The 22,546-nt window shown below is 55.8% G+C and overlaps 2 protein-coding genes across 5 annotated transcripts; one reads left to right on the top strand and one right to left on the bottom strand.

The window, feature by feature from the left end:
- Positions 1–101: 101 nt before the first annotated feature.
- On the bottom strand, positions 102–21,777 carry slc44a1b (solute carrier family 44 member 1b). Of its 4 annotated transcripts, XM_077733046.1 has the most exons (19): positions 21,587–21,776; positions 20,830–20,947; positions 6,123–6,284; positions 5,795–6,010; positions 4,617–4,706; positions 4,404–4,546; positions 4,205–4,341; positions 4,012–4,105; positions 3,772–3,941; positions 3,611–3,700; positions 3,409–3,551; positions 3,143–3,329; positions 2,685–2,853; positions 2,406–2,562; positions 2,163–2,246; positions 1,959–2,096; positions 1,653–1,889; positions 1,474–1,581; positions 102–574 (listed from the first exon to the last, which is right to left on the bottom strand). In XM_077733046.1, the coding sequence occupies exons 4-19, from the start codon at positions 5,948–5,950 to the stop codon at positions 551–553; spliced, it is 2,127 nt and encodes a 708-aa protein (XP_077589172.1). In that variant the 5' UTR covers positions 5,951–6,010; positions 6,123–6,284; positions 20,830–20,947; positions 21,587–21,776; the 3' UTR covers positions 102–550. The 4 variants fall into 4 exon arrangements, with proteins under 4 accessions (XP_077589172.1, XP_077589169.1, XP_077589170.1 ...); XM_077733043.1 differs by lacking the exon at positions 102–574 and having other exon boundaries at positions 1,088–1,581; positions 21,587–21,777; XM_077733044.1 differs by lacking the exon at positions 102–574 and having other exon boundaries at positions 1,088–1,581; positions 5,795–6,284; positions 21,587–21,777.
- LOC144207527 (phospholipid-transporting ATPase ABCA1-like) lies at positions 6,913–22,543 on the top strand. Its single transcript, XM_077733037.1, has 49 exons — positions 6,913–7,082; positions 7,699–7,903; positions 8,010–8,103; positions 8,912–9,053; positions 9,124–9,242; positions 9,811–9,932; positions 10,005–10,208; positions 10,276–10,365; positions 10,786–11,023; positions 11,327–11,466; positions 11,544–11,660; positions 11,735–11,929; positions 11,991–12,196; positions 12,262–12,438; positions 12,508–12,730; positions 12,796–13,017; positions 13,094–13,298; positions 13,521–13,631; positions 13,690–13,864; positions 13,930–14,061; positions 14,145–14,422; positions 14,494–14,714; positions 14,781–14,853; positions 14,933–15,177; positions 15,244–15,295; positions 15,361–15,480; positions 15,550–15,698; positions 15,760–15,884; positions 15,956–16,054; positions 16,448–16,637; positions 16,715–16,809; positions 16,878–16,910; positions 16,975–17,080; positions 17,151–17,225; positions 17,297–17,466; positions 17,533–17,710; positions 17,780–17,895; positions 17,964–18,108; positions 18,171–18,294; positions 18,354–18,483; positions 18,562–18,688; positions 18,796–18,858; positions 18,936–19,042; positions 19,116–19,257; positions 19,327–19,461; positions 19,536–19,639; positions 20,611–20,703; positions 20,848–21,091; positions 21,936–22,543. The coding sequence occupies exons 2-49, from the start codon at positions 7,838–7,840 to the stop codon at positions 22,068–22,070; spliced, it is 6,852 nt and encodes a 2,283-aa protein (XP_077589163.1). The 5' UTR covers positions 6,913–7,082; positions 7,699–7,837; the 3' UTR covers positions 22,071–22,543.
- The last annotated feature ends 3 nt before the right edge of the window (positions 22,544–22,546 follow it).

Here is a 22,546-nt window from a genome sequence, read left to right as displayed (position 1 = left end):
TGAAACTATTTAATTGTCCGTTGCAAAAGTATTGGATGACAAATGGCGACAAAATATTGTACTGTGGAGTCACGTTTTTGATACTAGTATCTATGCCACGGTAGTTTATGCCTGCGAAAGAACAGGTAATGATTTTTATTGGACTATTTTTCTTACAAAACAAACATTTATAATAAGAAAGCATAAATATAAAAGAAGCTCCAGGAACAGAAGAAAAAGTTGTCGAGCCGGCAAAAAGGCCGCCCCGAGTCACGTGACTTTTCGGACCAACCCTGACCTCTTTCGCCGATCGGTCGCAACGGACAGACCGATCCCGACAAGTGCGTGTTCCCGCCTTCCCGAGACGGGTCGTCCAAAAAAAAAAAAAAAAAAAGTCAAGTCAGTCGAAAACCAAAACCACGAGCGATGCTTGCATATAAAGTGCTTGTTACGTCATCTTATTGTTATTAAAATATCGTTTGGTGTCCTGGAGTGAAAAGACGGTAAACAAGTTACACGTTGCTAAAAAATAAATCTCTTCTTTCAAGTCCCGTCTGCCGGCTGATTCCGCTCATGCCGAGCTGGTCCCGGGAGCCTGAAATGGGACAAGACGGACGGTTAGACGGCCTGCGTCTTGCCTCGTACCTTCAGTGGCCAGGGTTGCCAGACTGACAAAAATGGGTCTAAAATTGCATTTTTTTAGTGAATTAGTGCTAAATGAAACCAAAAGGATGCACAAAACAGCAGATTATAATAACCAAATATAGAACCCGACTATATATATTCATTTGGGCTGCTCATGGTTCAGATCTGGCAGCCCTGCCCAAAGGCTAGCGGCTAAACGGCGGCGTACCGTAAGGCGTGGTGATGATGAGGATGAGTATGATGGATGAACAAAACAAAGTGAGGGTGATGGTGAAGATGAAGAGGGAAGAGGGGAGGGAGGCATGGGCCAGGGCCAAAGCCCATGCCGGCCCTCCGTGGCTAATTTCCAGTTATAGCTTGGAGCATGGCGGATTTTGGGGCTGACCGCCGCATCCACCGCAGGTTCCAGACGGGAGGTTTTCGCGACTTTTGTCCCTAACACCCCCCCCCCCCCCCCAAAAAAAAAAAAACGTCCGGGCGGCGCTAAAATTAAAAAATTGGGGCGCACCCAGGGGGAAAAAAAATCCCGGGAACAAATTTGGCGTGCTTGTTCCGCCTTTCCGGGAGGGACGGTACAGATACTCGGCGCCAGAAAGCGCTCGAACGAGGCGAGCCGGGGTCGCGCAGTCAACCCGCCGGCTCGGCCTCGCCCGGCGGCGGGCGCAGGAAGAGGAAGACGCCCGAGGCGGGCAAGTAGACGGCCAAGAAGAGGAAGACGTCGTGGCTGAGGCACAAGAGCGAGTCGGCGCGCGGCGTCAACGCGCAGTCCAGGAAGACGCCCGTCAGGAGGTAGTAGACCTGGAACTCCTCCCATTCTGCGCCCGCCCAGACCCCGCCTCCTCCACTCACCATGGCTTTGGTCCGGGCGCCCTCCGACGACGACGCCGCCGCCTCCTCCACGCGGGGCCGCCCTCGGCCCGCCGCCCGTTCCGAGCGTCGGCTGCGCTCCGCCAGCTCCTAAAAGTCAACGGTAAAAACATCTCAAAATCTGCCCATAAATCAATAAATAAAAGGGGGGGGGGACTCGCCATTAGAGCTTTGTCCATGAAGAACTCTTTCCCCGGCGTGCCGTCGTTGTACTTGGTGTCGACGGCGAAGCAAAGGAAGAGCACGTCCACCACCATCTCGAAAACGGACAGGAAGCAGTGCGCCACCAGGAAGGCGAAGGCGCACACCAGCAGCAGCGGCGGCAGCCACTCGGCGTAATCTCCGCGCGCGTTCAACAGCAGCACGCCGGCGAAGGCCGTGCTAGCCACGACCAGGATCTGCCCATGAACCGAAGTCAGCGCCAAACGGGGGACCGGTGGGCCGCCGCCGCCGCCCCTTTGGCTCACCTTCCCCAGGAAGAGCACAACGTCACCCACGGCGTTGACGGTGGCCACCCGCAGGGCGTTCTCCACCAGCAGGACGAAGGCGTCTCGCGCCGACGCGCAGAAGCCCGTGCCGTTGATGGCTGTGGCGGCGTACGCATTCTGGCGGGGGAAGGACGGGGGTGGTTAGCGAGGAGGTGGTGGCGGCCTGCCGGGAGAAGGCCTCACCTGGTTGAGATAATTCAGGCACTTCTCTAAACACCACAGGCAGCAGATGCAAGACTTGAGTGCGCAGCGAGCGCACGCATTTTCCTGGAAGGCAAAGACGCCGTCGTCAGAATGTCAACGTTGCCAGATTCCCGCTTAATGGGGAATCTTAAAATAGTTGAAAACCAACAAAAAGTAGCCTGCGAATGTCCAGGCTGGCTGGAGCCACGATTTTATCTGGCAACCCTGCCCGAGGGCCCGTACCTTTCCTTTCAGCTGCCTGTGCACGTAGATGAGGAGGAGTCTGGGGATCTTGACCAGCGTGATGATGAAGGAGCCTTTGGCCACCGTGCCCACGTGATACCTGAGCAACCGCAAGGCCGCGCGCACGATGGGCCACGACGGAAGTCGCTTCTTGTCCCTGCCCAAAGAAAAAAAAAAAGAAGGTTGGACACTTTGCAACACATTGACTGAATAAAATGAGGAGATTTAGCGGTCAATCGAGGAGGAGGTTTGAGAGCGTCTCCGTCGGCGACGCCCCACCTGGTGAAGTAGTAGGTGACCACGGCGCCCGCCACCGTCATCTGCTGGCACGCCAGGATGAACTCGGTGATCCACAGCAGGCCCACGCCGTGGAACCAGGCCAGGTACTCCAGGCGGCCGCTCAGGCGGAACTCGGTAAGCCCCTCCTCCTCGTTCAAGACCGCCTCCCCTGCCGAGGCCGAGTCGGCCCAAATCAATCAACGGGGAAGGATTAACGCTTTGGGGTCACTCTTCGGGTCATGATTTTTTTTCATTGTGATTTTAGTCTTACAAAAGTCATAGAAGAAAAGAATACTTTTAATATATTCATTTAAATAAAGTGTTGTAATTGTCTGTCGAAATCATGGTTCTATAAAAAAAAAAAAGTTTTTTTTATATATTAAAATATATATATATATATATATATATATATATATATATATATATATATATATATAACTTTTTAAAAATGTAATTACCGCTGGTTCCCAGGAAGAGCAGGACCAGCACCCAATAGATCCAGAAGATGAGCAGCACCAGGAAGGTGATGAAGGGCTGCAGCGTCAGCAGCGGCAAGTGGACGAAAACTTTGCCGGCCACGTGGAACAGCGCGATGGCCAACGCCACGCGCTTCCTCATGAACAGCATGAGCAGCAGCAGCACGGCCTGCGGAACGGGAAATTGCGTTCAGCCGGCCAGTCCGACCGGACGCCGTCCGGACGCCGTCCGTCCGACTCGGGCTTACCGTGAAGACGGAGGCGGACGCGGCGTAGATGGGGGACGCCGCCTCCCCGTCGCCGCCCGCCGCCTCCTCCTCCGGGGCCGCCTCGGTCTGGTTTCCCTGGAGACGGCGGTCCACGTAGAACCACCAAAGGACGCCGGTTCCCGCTGAGACGGCACGTTAGGTCAGGCCCGCGCTCTTATTTTGAAAGGGGACGAGAGCTCACCTAGGGAGCCCAGCACCACCAACGAGGTGAGGATCCACACCAGGACGGCCGAGATGTAGCGGATGATCACCGTCAGCAACATGGAAAGCGCTGGCGGACGCAGACGTAGGGTCAGGTGGGAACGGGGCCGGCCGCCTCCCACGTGACCCGCAGGGACTTACCGAGCGCCAGGACGCAAAGTCCCGCGATGATCTCCTTGCTGGCCGCCACGCCGGCCACCGCCCGACGCAAGAGCGAGCGGTCGCCCACAAACGTGGCCACCGCCTCGGCGAACTTGGAGTAACAGGAGACGTCCGTGGGAGCGCAGCGATTGAACAGCGGCAACGGCTTGCTGCGGACGGACCGGGGCGGCGGGCGCTTAGGGCGGGCTCAAAAAACAAAAACAAAAGCTCCTCCCTTACCTCGGCGGGACGGGAAGCTTGGGACACTTGGCCGACCTCTCGGGAGCGCTGGCGTACTTGTGGGTCGCTAACTCGTACGAACACAATTCGGAACCTGGAAGGCATCGGCCAAAGTATGGCCATTTTTAAGGGGATCATACGAGAGCGTCGCTTCGGAGCGGCCATTTCGTCGGGGGCGGAGCTAGGGCCTCACCGTTGACCTCGGCAAAGTTCTGGAGGTCGTGGAAGGTGCGGAGAGTGCGCGCCGGGCAGAGGGCCACGCACAGGGCCACCGACTTGATCTTCCGCTGAACGATGTCCACGTCGCACGGGTCCAAGTAGAAGACGAACCTGCGGGAACGACACGTCAGGGCGATGGACGGCCGCCATCCCGCGCCAGAGCGGGCACACACTTCCTCTCGGTGTGGTCCAGGCCGCTGAGCCGGATGCCGTCCAGCGGTGGGTTGCGGCGTCCGCACGTGTTGCCGAAACTGTCGTAACCCGAGAGGAGGCGGGCCGCGCCTCCCGACACCACCGTGAAGGCGCACACGCTGCCCTGCGCGGGGAGCACAACAAATGAAATGGGGGGGTGAAGGGGCGAGAGGGGGGAGGACGGGGTGCGTTACCATGCCGACGCAGAAGATGAGGAAGAGCAGGAACCAGGGCAGGTCAGTACAGCTTCGCTCCTCCAGCGGTCTCCATTCGCGCTTTGTCCTCTGTGGGGGACGGGAAAGTGTTAGCAGGCCGGCAGCAGCGGCGGCGGCTGCTAATAGGATGAGGTGCGAAGGAGGGAGCGAGCGAGCGAGCGAGACAGGCGCTCTCGGATTACGGGCCGGAAAGATGTCACCTAAGCGCGAGCCGACGACGCGCTGGCAGGGGGGGCTCACCTCCGCACTCCCGCAGCATCCCATCTCCTCCGCGACGACGGAGCTCGAGCCGAGCGACGGGTTGCTAGGGCCGGGGGATTCGGGGGGCGGCGGTGGGAAGGCGCGGCCGCCAAGACGGCCCGCATGAAAGGCCCAAGCCGGAAGCGGAAGCGACGCCGGACGCCAGCGGTCCTTCTTCCTTCCTTTCACTTGTCGTCCGAACGTCGCAAGACAAGACGAGAAGGTCGCTCCCTACCTCCCTCCCTTCCTTCCTCGCGCGCTCGCCCGCCCGCTTCCTCGCTACCCGGTGGGCTGGCAGCGCTCAGCAGCGGCCATTGGTGTCACTGCGCATGCGCCGGCTCACCGCCACGCGAGGTTGAGCGTCGCGTCGCTCGCCACCGCCGCTGGGCGGCGCCTCCCCCCCGCAGAGCCTAGTTTAAGCGCGTGTCTGCGTGCGCAAGCTCTTACAAGCCGATACTGCATCCTCGGACGACATCGTTTATTTTTAAAAGGACGACAGAAGAATCCGGGCTCAACTGTTAGTGGCAAATTCTGATTTTGGCAGGCAAATTGGAGGTTCTTGGGCGAGGGAAAAATGAATAGAAGCTCTTGAAAAGTCTTATTAATGCACCAATTTAGCTATACGCAGCAGTGTATGATGACAATAAAGGCTTTTGATTTGATTGCTTGCGTTGGATCTCATCTGGTGCACAAGCACCCCCTAAGCCAGTTCCCTCAAGTTTTTTTAAATCCATGGAGCGATGAAAAGTTCTTCCTTGACCGAGATGGAAAAGCCTCAACAGACTTTACGACCAATCCCCGGCGACGTCGTCGCATATGTTTTGTCCTCTGGGATGACGTCAAAACCATCTTTTGGGGAACTTTCCTCCGAGGTTGCCACGGCAACCCGGACAATTCCGGCAACATTTTTGTCTTACCTTGGGGCGGAAGTCAAGTTGCTGCTCCGAACGGCTAGGCTCCATCTTGGCGGCGGGGGGCCCAAGGACTGGCAAGTTAGGCCGGCGAGCGTCGAGGCCGCGTCCGTCTGTCCGTCCGTCCTCGCTCGCTCGTGCGAGAGTGACATCTGCGCTCATGTGCCGCTGGCCTGGCGCGCAGAAAGGACCTTTTGTCCTTTTGTTGACTCTTGTACCAGGCTGTGTGCGCGCGCGCGTGCGCGGGGGTGAAGGAGTGGGACAAAGAGTGCATTCATCGTTTTGGGGAGCAAGCACTCGGTGTCATCGGAAGGCGAGTCGTTCGCTCGATTACCGATCGTGACGATCGTTTGGCGATTTCTTTCACAGCAGAATGATAAGTCGCTGGACAACTGAGCGCCCCCTAGCGGCCAGTCGTTCACTTTGACGCGACGTCCAGCTGTCATCCAGCTGTCCACCGTGCTTGGAGGCGGAACCACTTTGCGTGAAATGAAACCTAAAAAAAAGAAAAGAAAAAGAAGCCATGATGAATTCTGCTTTTTTTGTCACTAGCAAGCAATTTTCATGCTGATGTCTTCAATTTGAAGGATTTCCACATTGAAAAATACAAAGTTGCAAAGCTAAAATGTGTGCTCTGGATTTACATTCATCTAACTTATCCTACTATTATAGGAGCAAAATAATTGTCAACCTATTGTAGGCCACAGTGAGACAAAAGTGTTCAAGCAAAAACTGGGCCAGGAGCCACAGATTGGACACCCATTATCTATGTCAACTCTCGCTATTGTGACTCCGGATTTACATTATCTTTTAATTTTATTAAAAAATATTCATGAATACCTTTCCAAGTTCACTTTGATCATCTTTTTTTAGGTCACTCGAAAGAACATACAGGTTTATTTCAGTGTCTATTGTAATAAACAGTCTTTTGGAAAAGTTCAATTCAAGAAAAAAATGACGCCGGTCCGGAAGTGGCACCCACGAGATGCATCCTCCAAAATAATGGCCCCACTTTCCTCGACAAAATTCACATGGACGGATGGGCGTTTCCCTTTTGTTTTGAAATAGCCACCGGAAGCGCAGCGTGGGCTTATCGCTGCTGACTGACAGGCGCCGGTCGGGACGAGAGCGAGATTTTGCAAATTCAGAGTTGACTTGACTAAACGCACTTCGTCAGTCGGCAGACAGCGAGCGACGTTCAACCAGGAGAAGGAGAAGAAGGAGAAGAAAAAGAAGGAAAAGAAAGAGGAGAAGGAGGAGAAGGTGCAGGACGAAAAGAAAAAGGAAAAAGAAGGTAAGAGGGTCCACTGCTGGCGAGTGTTGAAATGAGTAAGAGTAAAGTTCATCTGAGTTGACAAACGGCAAAAGAACGACAAGTTTAGTTGGCTGCTCTGCCGAAAATTGAGGACTCGGAATATTGGCCGGGAATTCTGTCAGGGAGTGAGTGATTGATTGGATTGATCAAGTTCGTCAATAGATCGATCCGCTTGCTGTCATTTCGAAAAACGGCTCTGTTTTGCATATTCATCAATTGTCACCTTAACCCTTTCAGAGAAAGCCTTTACTAGAACTATTTCAAAGTCTCAATTGTGTAATTTCATTCAAAACAACCATTGACGGCTATAGACGTCCACTACATCTGTTGGATGATGTCCTAAATATTGTGCCGCGGGCCACTCATTTCCTATCAATGTCATTCAAACGCTAAAGAATGTTGTCATTCTTCTTATTTTTGCTAACTACCACAAGGCACGCTCTCCACACAGCCGAACTTTGCCGTTGAAGTTCTGCTGCCTGGCGTTTGAAAGACAAAAAAAGTATTTGGAAGACGCGTTAGGTCAACGTTGGTTATTGATTAGCAATCAGCGGGAGATTATCAGCTCTTCCTAATAAAGCCAGCGCCTCCGCAGATGATAGCGAGCGTGTGTGGGGGCCACGTGATCGCCGCTATCTGAGGACATCTTGACCTTTACCCTTGGAGACGCACGTCGCCGAGGGTCGGAGGGTCGGACGGGCTACCGGGGCCTCGGGGTCCGCCCAGGACCGGCCATGTCCCAGCGCACGCAGCTGGGTCTGCTGCTGTGGAAGAACTTGACCTACAGGCGCCGGCAGAAGGTGAAAAAGACGCGCTGCCGCCGCCACCGACAAACTTTACGGCCATTTTGGGGGGGGGGTCTGGGGGAAAAAACATCCGGGACCCCACCAATTGTTGCTTTTTCAGCTCCAACTGCTGGTGGAGATCGTGTGGCCGCTCTTCATCTTCTTCATCCTCATCGCCGTGCGCATCAGCTACCCGCCGTACGAACAGCACGAATGTGAGTTGGCCATGGGCGCCATTTTTTTATGTTTACGTTGGCCAATCCTTATGTCCGACGGGCAAAGTGACGTATAGCTATACTCGGGGGGATTCGAACCCCAACCCTTGGGCGCTAGCGAAGCCAGCTAAACGGCTAACGTAGTCTACGGCTAATACGGGGCATTCCGGACTGGGATGAGATTGACCCAATTTGATAAGTCTTTCGTCCATCTTGTCCTCCTCGTGTACATTTATCTTTTTATCTCTTTTGCCAATTTTTATCTTTCTTTATGGACGTCATAATCGGACGACGTCAGCTGCTGAAGGTCGTGCCCGCGGGGCGCCGAAAACCAGCGCCGCCCGTGCCGAGCGGAAGGAAGGGGAGGGGTTTTATTAAAAAAAAAAAAAAAAAAAAAAAAGCCCACCGCCGGTGAAACTGGTGGAAGGAGCGAAAGCGTGCAGCGTGGGTTGTAGCCGTTTGAGGAATGTTGCCTCTGTTACGGAGCGGCGACCAGTCCCAACTTGTCACCGTTGAGCTCAATCCAGTCTAAAAATTGGATTGGACTCCAGCCCGCTAGTACGTAAAAATGGGTTGCTTTGGAAACGGCGCCACCGTATCGTATGTGGACAAGATATATTAGCATCATTGTTATGTTACCTGTATGGGGGTTATGATCTTTTTTAGGAGAGTTGATTTGTCTGATGTAGAAATATATATCACTTTTTTTATTAGATGTTATGTTGGCATACATGGGATGTTGACTTTTGGGGTGATAGAAAATGGTTGCTTGAGCGCCAAATGTGGGCTCATGGCTCTGTTCTGTCAGGTCACTTCCCCAACAAAGCCATGCCCTCGGCGGGCACCTTGCCCTGGATCCAAGGCATCCTGTGCAACGCCAACAACCCGTGCTTCCGCAGCCCCACGCCCGGGGAGTCGCCCGGCGTGGTGGGCAACTTCAACGACTCCATGTGAGCCGGCGGCGTCCGCCTCGGCCGGGGCGTCCCCGGGCCGTTTACCCACTTTCTTTTTTTCTGTCAGAATTTCCCGCCTCTTCTCCGACGCTAAGAAGATTCTCCTGTACAGTCAGAATGACAAAAACTTGGAGGGCTTCAAGGAGCTGGCCAGCGCCCTCAAGAAGCTCCAGAGCAGCAGAAGTGGTCAGTAGCCAACTCTAGCCAACGTTAGCCAACGTTAGCCAACCATTTGGCGAGCTCGTTAGCAAAAGTCCAGCCTCGGAACCGCCTTCAATACTCCAATCTGAACACCTTTGGTTCCCGGCTCCATTCCAATCCAGAGCCAACGTCTGAAAACCCTCCGCCCCTAAAAAAGCGCCGGGGAAATTTCCGCTGCCATTTTTCTTTTGTTCCGTGCTTTTCTTGCTGGCTGAACAAAAGGAATTTGCCATTTCTTTGTGTTTTAATGACGGCGTGTCGAGTTTCCGACCTGCTCTGACCCGCTTTTATTGTGGCGGGGAGGCGGCCGAGGAGGAGCCCGCTCGGGGGAGCCACCCCCGCCCGCCGGCCAAACCCTCGCCGACTCCGGCCCGGCCGGGTTGACGGACTCGAGCCGACGGCCGTCTCGGCTTGAGTCCACGCCGGCTCATTTGAGCGATGGCGTCACGGCGGCCGGAGCCGTCAAAAAGTTTCCCGCTCGGGCCTGTTTTGACACGTGCCCGCCCAGCCGGAGAACGGAAAAGAACACGCGTTGGTTGACTTTTCCTTTCAGGCTTCAAGTTGAAGCACTTCCTGCGAGACGGGGAGACTTTCTCCCACTTCCTGTCGCGCAACGTGACCCTCCCGTCGGCGCTGGTTTCGCACATCCTGGACGCCGACGTGGACTTGGAGAAGGTACGCCCGCCCGCCCACCCGCCGCTGTCCCTCCGTCGACGGCTCACCGGACCAGAGCGCTTTTGCCTTTAGGTCCTTTTGCGAGGTTTCGGGGTCCGCCTACGGGACGCCTGCCCCCGCCGGCCGGGGGGCCGCGGCGTGGGGGAGTTTGTCAACATCACGGAGCCCGCCGTGGCCGTGGTGGTGCAGGAATTGGTGTGCCGCGCGCCGCCGGTGTGGCTGGACGTCGCCGAACGCAACTTTCTGGAGAACGTCGACTTCCTCAAACCCTTCCTGGTGAGGCGTCCCTTTTTTCGCCCGCGTCGCAGGGAATGTTTGATCTGGAGCGCCATTCGTCTCTCAGGGGGACGTCAGATCGGACCCCCAGGTTGTACGAGAGGTTTCCGCCGCCGCCAACAAGCTGCTGGACAGTCTGGGCTCTTTGGCCGTGGAGGTAGGCCATCGGCGGGGTGCGCTGCGTGGCCTCTAGGGGGCAGAGTCTCGCACGTGTGGAGAAGGCTGTTTCATTTGGGATGAAATGAATGATTGTGATGAGCTATCATTGGCATGGACTCGCGGCAATGGCGTTGAGTTCCTCACTTGTTTCCAATTTGATGCTAAGCTAGTGTTCCCATTGCTTTGGTGGACATTATACAAGTGTAATGACACGGGCCCAGCACGCCACTTGCTCGGCGGTCAGGACACCCCAAGTGGCAGCTGCACAAAGAACTAGAAGCAACAAACAAATTGCACTCCGCCAGCTGCCTCGTCCCCGTTGACCGGCGTAGCGGGGCTTTTTTTTCCCCTCTCTTCCGCGCTGGCGTCCACGAGGGTGCCGGGTATCCGCTAACTCTCAAATTTTGGCCTTCCGTAGTTGGCCGGGATGAAAAGCTGGATCGACTTGAGAAAAGAGATCCTCTTCCTCCGGCGCAACGCCACGTCCTCGCCCAGCGCCTTGTACCAGGCCGTGTCGCGCATCGCCTGCGGGCACCCGGAGGGCGGCGGCTTGCAGATCAAGTCTCTTAACTGGTACGAGGACAGCAACTTCAAGGCGCTCTTCGGGAACCACAACAGCAGCGAGGACACCGCGCAGCACTACGACAACGCCTCCGGTAGGTCGGCCCGACCGCTGGGAAAAGTGACGGCTATAGTCCGGAAGATACGGCCATTTGGGTCAGACCCTCGCACTCTGGGTTTCTCTGACAACCGACTTGAGCCTGCGATGGCACTCGCTGGTCTAAGAAAATATTTATGGGGTGGCCAGAGGGAGGGGAGAGCCAAAGTGGGGAGGGATTTTTCCACCATAGTACAATAAGTCTGAAAAATGTCAAATGCACTCCAAACAATTGCTAATCCTAAAAATCCTGGTGTGCTTTCCAAGATCTTGGTGAAAACTAGCCGCCTTGCCTTTTCAGCTCCTTTCTGCAACAGTCTGGTGAGCAGCCTGGATTCCAACCCCATGTCCAAGATGATCTGGGAAGCCGCCAAGCCGCTGCTGCTGGGGAAAATCCTCTACACGCCCGACACGCCCGCCACCCGGCGGGTCATCCACGAGGTGAGCGACCACATGCCCGCCTCGCCGTGGGCTTGACGTCCCGTCTATGTCCCCTCCCCCCTCCCCCCCCCCCTCAGGTCAACCGCACCTTCCAGGAGCTGGGCGTCTTCCGAGATTTGGAAGGAATGTGGGACGAGGTGAAACCCAAAGTGTGGAACTTCCTGGAGAACAGCGAACAGATGAACCTGCTACGGGTAACCCCCGTCGCTGGCGTCCGTTGGCCCAAGCGCCGGAAAACGGGAATCGGGCGTTTGTGCGTGCTTTGCAGTCGCTGCTGAAAAACAACCTGACCGCCTCCTACTTCCACGCGCAACTGGCCGACACCGATTGGACCGTGGCCGACGTGTCCCACTTCCTGTCCAGGCACGCCGACGAGCGGGGACGGCGGCCGGGCGCCCTGACCTGGAGGGACGTCTTCAACGAGACCGACCAGGCCGTGGGCGGCATCTCCCGCTTCATGGAGGTAGGCGGACGCTCTCGGGACCAAAAGATACGGTGGGCAAAAGCCTCCCGGTGTCTTTTAGTGCGTCAACCTGGACAAGCTGGAGCCCGTCTCCACCGAAGAACACATGATCAACCAGTCCATGCTCCTGCTGGAGGACAAGCGCTTCTGGGCGGGGATCGTCTTCCCGGACGTGGCCGCCAACGCCACCGAGCTTCCGCCCAACGTCAGCTACAAGATCCGGATGGACATCGACAACGTCGAGCGGACCAATAAGATCAAGGACGCGTAAGGACGGGGTGCCAATGCCTCCAAAGTGGCTTCCGGGGGGCTTCAACTTGGCTTTTCCTCAGGTACTGGGACCCGGGTCCTCGCGCCGACCCCTTTGAGGACATGCGCTACGTCTGGGGGGGCTTCTCCTACCTCCAGGACGTGATCGAGCAGGCTCTGGTGCGGACGCTGACCGGCAGCAAAAACAAGACGGGCGTCTACATCCAGCAAATGCCATACCCGTGCTACGTGGACGACATGTAGGTGGCGGCGGCGTGAGCACGTGCGGCGGCGGCGGCATCCGGCTCACCCTTGTCGCCCTCCCTCAGCTTCCTACGGGTGATGAGTCGCTCCATGCCACTCTTCATGACGCTGGCCTGGATGTTCTCCGTCTCCATCATCCTGAAGGGCGTGGTGTACGAGAAGGAGGCGCGTCTGAAGGAGACCATGCGGATCATGGGATTGGACAACGGCATCCTGTGGTTCAGCTGGTTCATCAGCTCGCTGATTCCTCTGCTCATCAGCGCCGGGCTCCTGGTCCTCCTGCTTAAGGTGAGCGGTCGCCGGGGCGCGGACTCGGACCGTCACTTCCCCGGATTCTCCTCTCCGTCCCCCAGAAAGGAAATTTGCTGCCCTACAGCGACACGGGCGTGGTCTTCCTCTTCCTGGCATCCTTCGCCGTGGTCACCATCATGCAGTGCTTCCTCATCAGCACGGCCTTCGCTCGGGCCAACTTGGCGGCCGCCTGCGGGGGGATCATCTACTTCACGCTGTACTTGCCCTACGTCCTGTGCGTGGCCTGGCAGGACCACATCGGCTTCGCGGCCAAAGTCTTTGCGGTAAGGACGGACGGGCCGGTCTCCGCGACGGGGACCATTCCTCCCGACCCGAGCGCCCTCTCCCGGTTACCCGCAGAGCCTCCTCTCCCCGGTGGCCTTCGGCTTCGGCTGCGAGTACTTTGCCCTGTTCGAGGAGCAAGGCGTGGGCATCCAGTGGGACAACCTGCTGTCCAGTCCCATGGAGGAGGACGACTTCAGCCTGCGGACCGCCATGATCATCATGTACTTTGACTCCTTCCTCTACGGACTCCTCACCTGGTACATCGAAGCCGTTTTTCCAGGTAGCGTGAAAAGTAGTGCGAGTGAACACAATCTTGTTTGGGATAAGGAGTCTGAGCCAAGGGAGACTTTTGGCCAATCTCCAGCTCTCCTTTCTCCCAGACATACTGTAAGAATCTCAGCAGTTGTCTAGGAGAGCAAGGAAGCTCAGCCCGTCGGCACTACACGGTCTGACCAAAGAGTAAAGCACGGCAAATTGTCTTTGATCCCTTTCCGTCCGGCAGGTCAATACGGGATTCCTCGGCCCTGGTTATTCCCCTTCACCAAGTCCTACTGGTTTGGAGAAGAGGGCAACGGGTCCGACAAGCTTGTGCCGGAGCGCAAGAGAAAGCCAGGTGAGCAGAAGACGGGATTTGCTTTTTGGGCCAAGACTTCACACTTGCTTTGGTCTAGCGGCGTGCATGGAAGAGGAGCCCAGTCACCTCCAGCCCGGCGTCTACATCAAAAACCTGGTCAAGGTGTACCGGCACGGGCGCAAGGTGGCGGTGGACGGCCTGACCTTGGGCTTCTACGAGGGACAGATCACGTCTTTCCTGGGACACAACGGCGCGGGGAAGACCACCACCATGTGAGCGGTCTCTCGCCCTCCGTCGGCGGCCCGGGCCTCGCTCTGAAGCGTCTACGTGGCGACAGGTCGGTCCTCACCGGTCTGTTCCCGCCCACCTCCGGCACCGCCTACATCCTGGGCCGAGACATCCGGACGGAGCTGACCGCCATCCGTCAGAGCTTGGGGGTGTGTCCTCAACACAACGTCCTCTTCAGCATGTAAGCCTTTTACCTCCCGCCAGAGCACGGGCTTAAGCCCCTCCTTCCCCGCGACCATCCGTCCTCCTCCTATTGGCCACCAGGTTGACGGTGGAGGAGCACGTGTGGTTCTACGCCCGACTGAAAGGCTTGACGGAGGAGGGCGTGAAAGGCGAGATGGAGCAGATCCTGCGCGACACGGGCCTGCCGCACAAACGGCGCTCCAAGACCAGCACGCTGTCCGGCGGCATGCAGAGGAAGCTGTCTGTGGCCCTGGCCTTCGTCGGGGGTTCCAAGGTGGTGATCCTGGACGAGCCCACGGCCGGAGTGGACCCCTACGCTCGCAGGGGAATATGGGACCTGCTGCTCAAGTATCGGCAGGGTGAGTTGGCGCCGCCCGAGCCGCCCGAGCCGCCCGGACTCAGCGCCGTCCGTCGCCGCCGCCGTCGGCAGGACGCACCATCATCCTGTCCACCCACCACATGGACGAGGCCGACATCCTGGGCGACCGCATCGCCATCATTTCGCACGGGAAATTGTGCTGCGTGGGCTCCTCGCTCTTCCTGAAAAACCAGCTGGGGACGGGCTACTACCTGACCCTGGTCAAGAAGGACCCCGAACCCTCGCTCAGTTCTTACAGGAATTCGTCCAGCACCGTCTCCTTCGCCAAGAAGGTCCGTTTGCGTGCGGCGTTGGCGCTACCCATGGGAAAGCATTAACGCCGGCCCCTTCCGTGACAGGATGAGAGCGGTTCCGTAAGCAGCAGCGACGCCGGACTCGGCAGCGAGCAGGAGAGCGACGCCGTCACCCTCGGTGAGCGATCGGCTCCGTTTGCCCGATGGCTCTCTTCTGCGTCCGGCAACCCTGAACAACTTTGTCGTCCACCTTTTAGAAAACGGGCGCCCGGCTTCGGTGTGCGAGGCCCCCCCGGTGGACACCTCGCGGGTGTCGGGCCTGATCCTGCGCCACGTCCCGGCCGCCCGCGTGGTGGCGGACCTCGGGCACGAGCTGATTTTCGTCCTCCCGTACTCGGCGGCCAAAGACGGCGCCTTCGTGGAGCTTTTCCGAGAGATGGACGAGAAGCTGAGCGAGCTCAACATCTCCAGTTACGGCGTCTCCGACACCACCTTGGAAGAGGTCAGTTGACGTGGTAGATTCTCTCCGGCGAGCGCTTTGCGTCACTCTCCCTTTTTGTCTCGTCAGATATTTCTGAAAGTGGCCGAGGACAACGGCGTGGACACCGACGTGCCGTCAGGTAACCTCCGGTCGAGCCTCCGACGACTGGCGTCGCGGAAACCTTAACCGTGAGGCGGCACGCAGACGGCACGCTTCCGGTCCGACGTCGACGGAGGGCTCACGCTTTCGGGGGAGGCGATCCTCAGAGCTGCTTGAGACCGCTGACGGACGAGCACGACGGCGACGACGACGGCGGCGATCCCGGTAGGTGGTCCGGTGGGGGTCCCGCCGAGGTCATGGGGCGGCGCTGAAAAAGGATACGCGGCCTTCCAGAGGGTCGGGAGACGGAGCGCCTGAACGGCATGGGCGGGACGGGATCGGAAAAAGTCGGCGGCTGGAATCTGCGCAAGCAGCAATTTGTGGCCCTCATGTGGAAAAGGTTCCTCTACGCCCGGCGCTCCCGTAAAGGCTTCTTCGCTCAGGTGCGTCCGTTGGCGTCCAATCGCTCTCGGGAGGCGACGTTGACCCGGCCACGTTCCACAGATCGTCCTTCCGGCAGTCTTTGTGTGCATCGCTCTGGTCTTTGGTCTCGTCGTGCCCCCTTTTGGAAAATATCCCAGTTTGGAGCTGCAACCCTGGATGTACGAAGAGCAGGTCACCTTCGTCAGGTACTCCCTCCTCCCCGTCTGCCGTCTGGGTGGAAACCCATCCTAAAAATCTAAGATGCCTTTGGACGTAGTGACGACGCACCGGGAGACGCCACCATGCAGACGTTGCTGTCTTCTCTTTTGGACCCCCCGGGACTGGGCACCCGTTGCATGCCAGGACTGGATCTTCCGTAAGATGCCACCGGTCGCCTCGGCCACTTTTGGCCCACTCTGCCGGGTTGTCTGCCGCGGGGATCTTGCTTGGACTAGAGGGACTTTTTCATTTTCTGCTTTCCAATTTACGGTCTCCTCCAAGCTCTGGGACTCCACTTGGGACAACTTTGGCCCAAGTGGGTCTTCGTGTGCACTGGACAACAACAACAATGGCTTGTTTAGTGCCACAATGACTCTATGCTATCTCAAAATATCTGGATGAGATATTTTTGACTTTTTCCTTGTAGATCTTCTTGTTTCCTCTTCGTTTTCCTCTCATTTCGCTTCTGGCGTCTCCCTCGCCGAGAGCACTCTGGCACCTCTGGTCCGTCCGGTTGTTTTTTTCACGGCGGTCGCCGGTCGGTCCGCAGGGACGCGCCGTGCACCATGGGCGACGAGGACTGGAGCATCCCGGAGGTCCCGGACGGCGTCCGGCTGCTCTTCCTTTCCGGGAACTGGAGCATGGAGGAGCCCTCTCCCGCCTGCTCCTGCAGTTGCGACGGCAGGAAAAAGATGCTGCCTGAATGCCCCGCCGGAGCAGGGGGGATGCCCCCGCCCCAGGTGAGGACGACGACGACCACCACGACGTGGTGGCGGCGACCTTGGCGCGGACCGGCTGACCTGCGTTTTGCCTTCAGATCAATTTGAGTTCCACGGACGTCCTGCAGAACCTGACGGGAAGGAACATCTCTGACTACCTGGTCAAAACCTACGCTCAGATCATCGGCAAGAGGTATGAGGGCGCTCCACTCGCGAGACCCCTGGCAGGCATTAACAGACCATTCCTTCCGTCCTCCTCAGTCTGAAGAACAAAGTTTGGGTCAACGAATTCCGGTGAGTCTGCCGGATCCCGCCCCCTTGTGGACAAACCGATGCAAAGCGGTCTCGCCACCGGCAGGTACGGAGGCTTCTCTTTGGGCGCCAGGAGCACTCAGGTCTTACCGCCGGCCGACGAGATCGACGACGCCATCGGGCGCGTTCGCAAAATCTTTGAACTGACCAAGGTGGGTGGAAATGGTAAGACGGCTTTGCGTGCACGTCTTCTTCACGCCACGGATCTGGCGTCTGGAACAGGGAGCGGCGGCGGATCGATTTCTCGACAACTTGTCGGCTTTCATCCACGGACTGGACACCAAAAACAACGTGAAGGTGAGCGGCACGCCGCCGATATTTTTACGGAGGGACGGACGGACTGACCTGGCGTGGGGCGGGGCGCTCAGATCTGGTTCAACAATAAAGGCTGGCACAGCATGGGCTCCTTCATCAACGTAATGAGCAACGCCATCCTGAGGGCCAACCTGCCCCCCGGCGAAGACGCGGCGCGCTACGGGATCCGAGCCTTCAACCACCCGCTCAACTTGACCAAGGAGCAGCTGTCCCAGGTGGCGCTGTGAGTGCGCGCGTCCGCCGCCGGGCGCCTTCCGTGAGGCTGATGTGGAGCCAATGCCCCCCTCAGGGTCACCACCTCCGTGGACGTGCTGGTGTCCATCTGCGTGATCTTCGCCATGTCCTTCGTCCCGGCCAGCTTTGTGGTTTTCCTCATTCACGAGCGCGTCACCAAGACCAAACACATGCACTTCATCAGCGGCGTGCACCCGCTCCTCTACTGGAGTGCCAACTTCATCTGGGACATGGTAAGTGAGCCGGCCCCGCGGGGGAAGGGACGCCGGCGGATGACCTCCCCCTGGCGTCTCTGTTGGCAGTGCAACTACGTGGTCCCGGCCACGCTGGTCATCCTCATCTTCGTGGCCTTTCAACAAAAAGCTTACGTCTCCTCCACCAACCTGCCGGTGCTGGCGCTATTGCTCCTGCTCTACGGGTAGGCGCCGGTCCTCGGCCGCCCCCGGGGTCCGCGGGAAGCGCTGACGCGGCCTCCCCCCTTGGCAGGTGGTCCATCACGCCGTTGATGTACCCGGCATCCTTCATCTTCACCGTCCCCAGCACGGCCTACGTGGTCCTCACCAGCGTCAACATCATGATCGGGATCAACGGGAGCATCTCCACCTTCGTCATGGAGCTCTTCGGAGATCACGTGAGCGCCCACCCCGCCGTCCGCCGCCCCACCTTTTGGCTAACCCGTCGAGGCGGTTTCAGGAGATCGGCGGCATCAACGACATACTGAAGAACGTCCTCCTCATCTTCCCTCATTTTTGCTTGGGACGGGGTCTCATCGACATGGTCAAGAACCAAGCCATGGCCGATGCGCTGGAGAGATTTGGTAAGGCCCCGCCCCCGTCCCGAGGTTGTCGCACGTGACATCTCGCTCGTGCTCCTCAGGTGAGACCAGGCTACGTTCCCCTCTGGAATGGGACATGGTGGGAAAGAACTTGTTCGCCATGGCGTTGGAAGGCGTGGTCTTCTTCATCATCACCGTCCTTATACAGTACAGATTTTGCATCAAACCCAGGTGATCTCAGCACCCCCTCACGAGATTTTTGGCCTCTCGGGAAGGACTCGCAACGGATTCTATGGTTTGCCCGCACAGGGCGCCCAATAAGGTGAGCCGGGCGGGACTTCCGGAAGACGAGGACGAGGACGTGGCTCGCGAGAGGCACCGGATCGTCCACGGTCTCGGACGCGGGCACATCCTGGAGCTCCGACAACTCACCAAGGTGATTGTCCTTGGATGGCGTCCATCTGATAGCGCCCGCCCCCCCCCCCCCCCCCCCCCCACGCGCGCTCGGATGTTAAGGAGTCCTGTGGTCTTCCGACATTGCAGGTGTTCAAGAGGAATCAGAGACCGGCGGTGGACCGTCTCTGCGTGGGGATCCCCCCCGGGGAGGTCGGTCACCACCGCGTGGCCGTCGGCTAGCCGCTCCTAGCGTGGCTTTTGTGTGTGACTTTGTGGGGGTGTGGCAGTGTTTCGGGCTCCTGGGTGTGAACGGCGCGGGGAAGACCACCACCTTCAAAATGCTGACGGGTGACACCACGGTGACTGGCGGGGAGGCCTTCCTGGCCGGCAAAAGGTAGGCTCGAAGCCCACCGGTAGGGCGCTAAGGTGCTACGCTAACATGGCTCCGCCCTGTGCTCCCTCTGCAGTATCCTGCGAGAGTTGGAGCAGGTCCACCAGAACATGGGCTACTGCCCTCAGTTCGACGCCATCAATGAGCTTTTGACGGGACGGGAGCATCTGGAACTCTACGCCATCCTCAGGGGAGTTCCCGGGGAGGAAGTCTGCGACGTGAGTGCCCGCCCGTTCTCTCGCCCGAGACGTATCCCCTCGCCGTGACCGCCGCGGCGTGACGGACAGGTGGCCGAGTGGGGCGTCCGGAAGTTAGGTCTGCTCAAGTACGCCGACAAAGCGGCGGGAAGTTACAGCGGCGGGAATTTGCGCAAGCTGTCCACCGCCATGGCGCTGATCGGAGCGCCGCCTGTCGTCTTCCTGGTGAGTTGGCCCGTTACGGGTTAAGCCAGAGAGAAGTTTGCTCTGGCTAACCTCTGCCGTCGCCCCGGTTACAGGACGAGCCCACCACGGGGATGGACCCCAAAGCCAGGCGAGCGCTCTGGAACTGCATCCTGTCCGTCATCAAGGAGGGACGCTCCGTCGTGCTCACCTCGCACAGGTCAGGTTCCTCTTCTCATCTACTACTTTCACCTGGTCACCAAAAGGGATCTAAATGTCTTCTAAGTGGATTGTCCAAATGTGTGCGCCCAAAAACATGGACCCAAAATCAACAAGAAATGACCCAGAAATGATCCTTCGATCAATTGGAAGTCATCTCACATCAATACTAGGACTTAACCCAGGATCAATATGAACTGCTTGGGTATTAATAGGAAGTGACCCAAAATCAACAACAGGTAGCAACCCGTAGAGGCCCCAAATTGAAGAGAGATTACCCAAGAAATCCCCCAAATTGACAAGAAAGGGCACAAAGTCAACAAAAACAAAGTCAATTTCCCTGAGTACGCGATGAATAAGATTACCGTATTTATTCGATATAACGTGCACCCATAATTTGTGACTGAGGGTTGCACCGGTACTATTAACTGGCAAATGCTGAACACGTTGCCTTGACAACATATGGTACAGAGACCTGGTAAAACAAACTTGTACCAGTATGAACCCAATTCTCAAATGGAATTTACAATTTGAAAACATTAGTCAAATGTATCATCATAATATTTGACATTTTTCAAAGTCGGATTCATCATCATCAAATTAACCCAATAATTGATTCAAATCTTCTAGGACGCGCTCTCGCTCGCCATCTAGTGGACATAGATGGACTTTTACGTCTCTTTTTATAAATTCTGCAGAGGGGATTTTTCCACAGGGATTTGGTCATAAAAATAAAAGCAAAGGCCTAGTGAATAATCCACACCCGAACTTTGCTTTTTCTTGGTAAACAATTGTGCACCTTATACTAGAATAAATACGGTCATCTAAAAGATGTTATTAAAAAAAGACTGACGACTTGAGCATCGGAGCAAAACTATTCACATTTGAATATACATTTCAAAAATGGGATTTTGATCTGCTTTAAAAACATTCATTTCAGTAATAATCTACATTTGTGTTTACGTACGACAGCATGGAAGAGTGCGAGGCCCTGTGCACCCGGATGGCCATCATGGTCAACGGAAGGTTCAAATGTATCGGCAGTGTCCAACATTTGAAGAACAGGTATAACTAACGCGTACACTAACATCTTAACTCATTCCATGCCAGATTTTGTGTAACGACATTTGAAAGGGGACCTATTGCAAATTGGCTACATTTTAAGATAGGGATGTAAAAATGCATGCTGACCTTGCACTTGGGCGGCAGGTTTGGCGACGGCTACACGGTGGTCTTGCGAGTGGCGGGTCCCGATCCGGACCTGGAGGCCGTCAGCCGCTTCATCGAGCGCGAGCTCAGCGGCAGCACGCTGAAAGAAAAACATCGCAACATGCTTCAGTACCAGCTGTCTTCATCGCGCTCTTCGCTTACGCACATTTTCTCCACGCTGGCCAAGAACAAGCAAGCCCTCAAGATTGAGGACTACTCCGTCACGCAGACCACACTGGACCAGGTATGTTCCTCGCCGGCCATCATATAGACTTCCACTGACGTGGGATTATCCAAAACTGATACCAATTCATTTGTTTTGAATTCGACCCATTTAATAAAGCCTATGTTTTAAGGCACTATACTTTTTATTCAAAGCTTGTGGATTATAAACGGCAATTGAAACACACTATACTAATGTACGCATCAAAATCACAGCAATAGAACCCAAACATTTTTTGAACTTGATGTATACTTATAGCTTATACATAGCACAAACAATCACTTTCTAGATAGACCACACCAATTACATGACATTACACAAATAACAGAAACATTTGTGACTAATAAATTACTTGGACTTGTCTTAATAGGGAACGCCAGTAAAATAGCAACCACGTTAGTGTAGCGGTAGCCGTTAGCATCTACGTAGCACTATCAATAACATAGGCTCGATGCTACCGCAACATTAGCTTACGTTAGCTAGCTAACAGAAACATTGGTCGTATCCTTTACTTACTGTTTTGTCTTGATGAAGCCGCGTAAGAGAACTAGCATCCACGTTAGCGTAGCCTAGCGCTAGCCACTAGTATTTACATAACATAACACAACAGTATCTTATAAATATATTATTGAAATGTTCATATTCACTTATTAATTGCTTCGAGGAAGCTCGTCCACTTCCGGTTCATTTCCTTCTACAACCACTTCCTGTGAGCCACTAGGTGTTGCTAAAGCGCGAGTCACTGAGATTCTAACACAAGTGAACGCTATACTACTAGTATATTTCAGTTTTTTTCTTTTTTTTGCTCATCAGTCAATTAGAAAAAAAGTCCATATATCGATGTTGACGTCTGCTTGCTTTGCAGGTGTTTGTTAACTTTGCCAAGGACCAAAGCGACGACTATCACTCCAAAGACGCGGCCTCCTCTTTCAGGAAGCGGCGAGGGCAGGCCGTGCCCGCCGTTTCCCACAAAGACGGCTCCAACGAGAGCGCCGTGTGACGCTCGAGAGCGGCGGAAGACAAAGAACTTGAAGCGGCGCCGGCCTAGCCGCCCGCCATTTTTCTTTCCCCATCCTCCAAGATTCCAAATCATTTCAAATCATCGTACTTTAATTTTTATTTATGTTTGTTCTACTGCCAATCAAAGTGTTGATGATTTTGAGAGGAACATAAACTATGTGAAGATACCGCACTGATTTAATTGTATTTTTTTTAATCTCTTCCTATGTGACACCAAGCTGTTACCGAAAACATTGAAATCAAAGAAAGCCACAAAATGTGTGTTCATATTTCACAAGACGCCATATTTTGGCTCCCAATATTAATTCCGACTCCAGCTGTGTGCTATTTGTTTTTTGTGGGAATAAACATATTTGTTCCCTTTTAATACTAAATAAGTGCATACTCAATGGACTGTAAAGCCATTGCTATCATGACTTGTTCAGGGACTAAAATGATGTCCAGATAAGTCAATGC

This window comes from Stigmatopora nigra, chromosome 14, assembly GCF_051989575.1.
Source record: "Stigmatopora nigra isolate UIUO_SnigA chromosome 14, RoL_Snig_1.1, whole genome shotgun sequence".
In the NCBI taxonomy this organism is placed as follows: domain Eukaryota; kingdom Metazoa; phylum Chordata; class Actinopteri; order Syngnathiformes; family Syngnathidae; genus Stigmatopora; species Stigmatopora nigra.
The sequence above is the reverse complement of the archived record's forward strand: the minus strand, read 5'-3'. Positions and strand labels throughout refer to the sequence as shown.

Coding starts and splice junctions, on each gene's coding strand:
- slc44a1b (XM_077733044.1), bottom strand. CDS start 5,950: ATGAGCGCAGATGTCACTCTCGCACGAGCGAGCGAGGACGGACGGACA. Junction 2,563..2,684: donor GTCACCTACTACTTCACCAG/GTGGGGCGTCGC, acceptor TTCTTTGGGCAG/GGACAAGAAGCGACTTCCGT. Junction 2,247..2,405: donor ACAGGCAGCTGAAAGGAAAG/GTACGGGCCCTC, acceptor TTTGCCTTCCAG/GAAAATGCGTGCGCTCGCTG.
- LOC144207527 (XM_077733037.1), top strand. CDS start 7,838: ATGTCCCAGCGCACGCAGCTGGGTCTGCTGCTGTGGAAGAACTTGACC. Junction 14,854..14,932: donor GAGCGACGCCGTCACCCTCG/GTGAGCGATCGG, acceptor TCCACCTTTTAG/AAAACGGGCGCCCGGCTTCG. Junction 16,810..16,877: donor GCTCAGATCATCGGCAAGAG/GTATGAGGGCGC, acceptor CGTCCTCCTCAG/TCTGAAGAACAAAGTTTGGG.